Source organism: Numida meleagris, chromosome 1 (assembly GCF_002078875.1).
Source record: "Numida meleagris isolate 19003 breed g44 Domestic line chromosome 1, NumMel1.0, whole genome shotgun sequence".
Taxonomy (NCBI): Eukaryota; Metazoa; Chordata; class Aves; order Galliformes; family Numididae; genus Numida; species Numida meleagris.
Window position 1 is genome coordinate 70,966,335 of NC_034409.1, and position 6,217 is coordinate 70,972,551.

The 6,217-nt window shown below is 45.6% G+C and overlaps 1 protein-coding gene and 1 long non-coding RNA gene across 3 annotated transcripts in view; one reads left to right on the forward strand and one right to left on the reverse strand.

Moving 5' to 3' along the window:
* PHF21B (PHD finger protein 21B) overlaps positions 1–189 on the reverse strand; it is a 65,341-nt gene extending 65,152 nt beyond the window's left edge. The window contains exon 1 of the mRNA XM_021392942.1: positions 11–189. Within this exon, the coding sequence (XP_021248617.1) occupies positions 11–133 (123 nt within the window). The 5' untranslated portion in view covers positions 134–189. The remainder of the gene's footprint in view (positions 1–10) is intronic.
* Positions 275–4,791, forward strand: LOC110397025. Of its 2 annotated transcripts, none has more exons than XR_002437471.1 (3): positions 275–547; positions 720–1,820; positions 2,271–4,791. It is a non-coding gene; the product is annotated as an uncharacterized LOC110397025 (long non-coding RNA). The 2 variants fall into 2 exon arrangements; XR_002437473.1 differs by having other exon boundaries at positions 276–831; positions 1,714–1,820.

Consider the following 6,217-nt stretch of genomic DNA (forward strand, 5'->3'; position numbering starts at 1 on the left):
CCGCCGTTACCTGGGCGCGGGTGCCGAGCTCGGGCGGGCGGCGGGCGGCCGTGGTCTGCAGGTTGATGGGCGCGCTCTGCGGGGGCTCGCCGCCGCCGCCGCCCAGCCCGCCGTTCAGGTGTGCCGTCACCATCGCGATGGGCGCCTTGGCCGGCACGACGGAGATGGCCAGGCTCTGCGCGGGGCCGCCGCCGGGGCTCCCGCCGCCGCCGCCGGGTGCCTTCAGGAGCGCCGGGACGCCGCCGGGCTTGGCGCTGCCGCCGGCGCCTCCGCCCACCAGCACGGCCGCGGGACAGCTCCGCACCGCCAGCTTCTGCGGGAGGGAAGCAGAGAGAGGCGCGTCGTCACCCCATGGCCCGCGGCGCTCCCGGCCGCAGCCCCGCCGCTGGGCGGCGGTGGGCGCCGCGTCCCGGTGCGGGGGTCCGGAGGGCGGCCGGGACGCTGCGGTCCTCACACTGCCGAGCCCGCCCCTGCCCCGCTCCGGCCCGCAGCACGGGGCTGGTGGTGTTGCGGTGTGCGTCAGGAACAGCAAAACGCGGCTTTTCAGGTTCCCGGAGCGCTGCTTCTCAACTATGCCTGCCTCTCTCAGTTTGAACATCCATTGCCTCGCTCTGAACGCTCGCTGAGTGTTCATTCTTTCACCTTGCTCTTACTTACAGGTCATGTTTTCTTCCCCTTAAAACTACTTTTTTTTTTCTTTCTTTCTTTCTTCCTTTCAGGTGTTTCAAGCTACCTCTTCTCCAGAGCACCCATCCCAACTCTCAGTCTGGCTGTTTCTCTTCACAGCTCTGAGATCACTGCCGAGCAGCTGCCCTCACCTGTAGCACCCAGGTATGGTATCTAAGAGCTGCGTCAGAGGTCTGTGTAGCCGTGTGGAGGGGCCACACCATACGTGTTAGTATTGGTTGTCAAACGCTCAGTTCCAAAAAGCAACAGCTTTATGGAGATGTTGCACTTGGATTGATGTCAGAAGCTGTTCTTAAGAATGCTGTTTTAGGCAGGCTGGGTACAGATATAGACTGTTCCCAGCCTCATCTGATACTCAGAAGTACTAAGCATCTCATTTCTTCTAGAGTTGGAAGTAAAGGTGAGTCCTGTAAAGACTTCTGCCCATGGTTGATTTTACGCACTTTATAGTGCTGTCAGCTAGAGGTTGCATCTAATGTGTGCGTAGCCTTTCAGGAAGGCTCCCCATGTTTCTAGGACTGCTGCTGTACCGGTAAGAGTTTTGTTTGTAGCCTGTTTTAAATACACTGTATATATTGGCACATGTACTGAACAAACATGTTCAGTTCCTTTCAGAATCACGTCTGAAAACAGCACTTCTGGGAATAACGCAGAAGCCCCATAGTTCCAAACTGACTTTTACGGAAATTCCTTCCTCCTTATCTTTAAACTCACGACATACTTTAAAAGCCCAATGGTCTAATTTGTTTGCTCTGGGGGCCATAAGTATGTTTATATGAAATCGCAAGCATGTATTTTATTACAGATACCTGCTTCATATTTTAATGTAAAGAAACATTGATCTTTCTTCTAATATATCAGCATTATTGTACTGATTGTGGTGGCTTCATATAAATCATTTTAAATTTTGCACACTTTTTGTTTTCATGTTTTTTTTTCCTCTTCTACCACACTGGCATGTGGGAAATGTTGCTTATGACAAAATTCTATAAAATTCTGTTCTGTGTGAGTAATGTGTTGTTACAGGTGCAGCACGGCTGCATGCAGGAGAGCTGAGCGCTGCCTCTTCCCACCTACTGAGAACTTCCCTGCATAGCACCTTACAAATCTGCAGCACAATGCAGAGTTCTCAGGTTAATATTTCATTTTTGTGGTTATGTTTTTGTTGTGATTTATGTCATGTGCACACTGTTAAAGGCTCACAGACGGAAGAAAAACACTGTCCTTGGTTCCAGTGTTGTAAACCCATTATCTGGAAGCCAGCAGAGTTAGCCTAGGAGTGCAATCCCAGCTATGCTGCGTACAATCAGAGTTTTGCTGCTGACAGCAGTAGCCCCAGGATTTCTTTCTTTTTTTTCTTTTTTTGTGGAGCTGAAACCATTCATTATCACTGAGAAGTTCCTATATTACTACAGTGTATTTTAATGTTTGTCCCCAGAAATGTGAATATTTAATTACTAAATGAATGAAAAACTTCTGACAAATACCTGGTCTTACTGCACTGAATTCATATTTTCACTTCAATAAAACTTCTAATACATAATATCCTAATAGCATTAATACAGCTTTACTTTTTTTTTCAGAAGCAGAAAACTTCCAAGGAAACAAAACTCCATGATCCCAAAAGATATTTCTGCTAGCTCAGTGGAAAAGGCAAGTAAATAAGTAGGGGGTAGGTTATCACTTTCCTGACAGAATTTAATAGGAAAGCATCCTAAGAAGTACAAAAGCAGAAATTTTGAAAGAAAAAAGAGAATAATTCACTACTCAAGCTACCATCCATCCTTTTTCCGCTTTTCTCCCTACATGCGTTAACTGTGAATTAGTTTTGCACATCTTTGCATGTGATGTGTCAACGTTTTCCCAATAAACTGACAAAAGTGTCTATTTGCGTGCAGCAATGACAAAAAAGTGAAGGAAATAAGGGCTACTGCTTGTTTCAAAATCTAATTTGAGATAAATATTAAATGCTTTTAATCCTGACCATTCCAAAACCTATTTAGGTTTTGGAGCTTTTTAAAGAAAATACAGAAAATACTGAAAGAGTTCTGTCCCTGCAGTGGGCTTGAAAGGACCCATCAGCCTCTGCCAGTCACCTCCACAGGGAACCATGTCATGCAGATCTTATTTAAATAACTGCAAATTTTAGAAACCGCCTGTGAAAGCGTGGGCAACAGATCAGGTCTTCCAAATTTGTTTCCAGAAGAGTTACAGAAAGATTGTGTGTTTGAAGAAATGCAGCTACAAAACCTTTTCTGTGTCTCATTTAAAAATTTTCTGAAAATGTACCTTCTGAAACTTTAGAAAAGCCCCTTTTAGTCAGATTGGGCAAGTAGAAGAAGAGATCTTATACTGTTTTCTTTATAATGACCATTTTTATTCCTTGGCCCCATTAAGGCATTGATGAAGATACGTTGGTCGGCACACGGGTTATGATATGAGAATAAATCCCCACACAACTTGCATTCCAAACCTGTATTCTATTTCTGCCAGATTAATTACAAGAATAGTCTTGTGTTTTCAAGTGAGGCAAAATCTGCAATTTGAGAATCAGTTAGCAGAACTTATTCACTGACACTTTTGGAATAGTGGATAGTAAGAAATGAAGCATGCTTTGGACACTGCAGTGGAGAATGTGCTGATATAATGGAAGAGCCAAAAAAAGGGAAGGGGGAGGGGGGAAGAAAAAAGAAAAACCGATTGGCTCTACGTGCTGGAAAGCAGGTTGCTGCTTCCCACCCACAGCACCCCAGCCCTCACAATACGCCAATTTTGAAGCCACGCCTTTTCAATAGCAGGACAACTTCCATTTTCACTGCAGGATGCCACAGGCAAACCAGAGTTTGCAATACATATGCTGGTCACACGCAAGCCCACTCCAACATGCGGGAAGGCTGCTGCTTGTTTATGACTTTCCATCTTGGATGTGGAATGGTTTCAGCTATTCAAAGCAGAGCTAATCTTTTTTCCATATGTACCAACATAGCCCTGGCCCTCCTTTCCCACACAGGCTTACACATGAGAAGTAAGTATCTGCTCACGCAGATTGTGGCTTCTCCCAGGTACGTGCCTCCCAACAGCCCCTCATGTTTTCATAGTAGAATACAAGATGCTCAGAAGGGCCCTAAAACACACTGTCCATCATGTTTATACTTTTAACGCCTATGCTGGAGATAGAGTCTTCAGTCCATTAATCTCTCTCAAATGATGCTCTCCTGACAAAGTGGTTTTGCTGTGAAAAATTGCAATTGTTTTCAAAGCAATATGAGTCCTTCCTAGCAGCCTCATGGCCAAGAGAAAACCCTTAGAACAACCCCGAGAGTTTAGTCAGCTTTCAAAAGAGCAGCACTCCACTTCCAGACTGAAATGACAGCTTCTCAATTAGTAATTTAGAACTGGTCACTAATGTAAAGCCCTGCATGACAAACAGCTGAGCAGACTCCTCTGGCCACATGGGCCATGACCTCTGTTAATTTACTCTTTTGTCACATCAACAGTCACTTGAACAATGGGATATTTAATATTCCAGGAGTGACAACACAGAAAGGCACTGTGACCACTAGCCATAGCACTTTGGTATCGTGTTTTAGGATTTTGGTTCAATCCTGTGGATTATCATACACATCCAAGCTGCTACTTACTGGTGCTGCCTGATCTGAGGATTAGCCAGCTACCCACCCTTAAACACCAAGGCAGAAAGATATGGGGCCGAGCATGCAGGCGGATGCAAATGTGGGTACTGAAAGGAGCCTGCTGGGTGTTAATGGAGGAGAAGGACCTCGTGGGGTGTGCTTAATCCCAAGGCTCCCCCCAGAAATGCTCCTCTTTGCATACAGCCCTGAGTGAGAGGCTGCCTGTCCCAAGGAGAGGACATTAAGGCGTGTTTCCCTGCAACCAAGGATGGAGACACTTGCAGGGAAAAGTTTTAGGCACCGTTCCTGAAATGCAGTTTTCCCATGTAGTGATGTGCAGGTGTTGCAACTGGGGGGCGGGCAAGGAGGAAGAAGAAGAGGAGAAGGAGGAGGAGGAGGAAGAAGAGGAGGAAGTGAAGAAAAGAAGGAGGAGGAGAAGGAGGAGGAGGAAGTGAAGAGAAGGAGAAGCAGAAGCAGGAGAAGGAGAAGCAGGAGAAGGAGGAGGAGGAGGAGGAGAAGGAGGAGGAAGAGAGGGAGGAGGAGAAGGAGAAGGTGGTGGAATAGTTCCTGCTGCCAGTTCTAGTACCCATCATGGACCAACTCTGGGTTAAGTAGGACTGAGCATAACACATGGGCAGGAAGGTTTGCACGTGCTGAGCTAAAATCACTGCATTATTTTTTTAAGGTTGCTTTTGTCTGTTGGTTTCTTCTCCTTTTTCATTCTTTCCACTTTTTTTCTTTTTTTTTTTTTTTTGACAACTTACTGCCTGCCTGTCATTAGAAGTAAGAACGTGTTCATTTTTCTCTATCAGATCACAGTTAATTAGCCATTGCTGCAGCAGGCTCAAGGATTTAAATTCAAAGTGAAACTCATTCTAATCAAAACTGCAGCAAACTGGGGTTTTTGTTTGACTTCTGTTTGAAAGTCAGTTATTGTACTGCTGATGCACATCCCATGTTACCAGCTGAGTGCTTTCAGCATCCCTCTATCAGTGTGAAATATTTAATCGGCACAAGGATCCAATCAGCGCAGCAGAGGGGAATCTAGTGTGTGCATTAATTTACTTTCAGTTGAAAAGCAGTAAAGCAGGTCAGAAACATCTAACCTTCCCCCTTCCCCCTCCCAAACAAATACACAGCACATCAGAAGAGTTTGGGCGGCAGGAAGGCGATGAAAGCCCCCCCGATGGATCCAGACAGGAGCCAGACAATAAATCCCTCACGGCTGCCAAAGAAGCAGGAGTGCTGCCGGGAAGGGAGGAACAGCCCCCTCCCCAGTGTACCCCCCAAAATCCTCTCGCAAATTAATTATGTGGGGTAATTGTTTGGTTTTTAATCTTTGACTCTTTTTAAGCTAAAAAGATGGGTGAATGATTACCTCTTCTGTGTATGACATTAATTGGAAAGAAAGCAAATGCTGGGCAATAATGAATCAGTCTTTCTATTAAAGTGCAATGGCTCTGGATTCTCTGTCTATCCACACTCTTCAGGAAAGGCTTCCATTAATACTATTAGTATTAAAAAACTGTTTTAGAAGCCTTACGGAGCTCTTTTACCCATCAGTAATGTTACACACTGTAGAAGCACACTGCAGTGCACAAGAGCTAAACTTTTCCCACTACTGATCTCCCCTTGCATCTTCTGCTTATTCTCTGAAGACAATTGAGTTCCTTATCCCGTGAAGAAATGCAAACCCAGGCAACAGCTGAGCTGCACAATGCCCAGCCCTTGGGTGGCTGCCTTCCAGGGCAGGGCAGGAATGGAGAATTAGCGGATTTATGCAAAGGGAGAATTTTCAAGAATGGCAAAACCCTAATAATGGTAACGGTGGGCTTATAAAAGCACATACTCACTCAAGTGCAATTATCCTTTAATTTCTGAAGCCATTAAACAGCTTG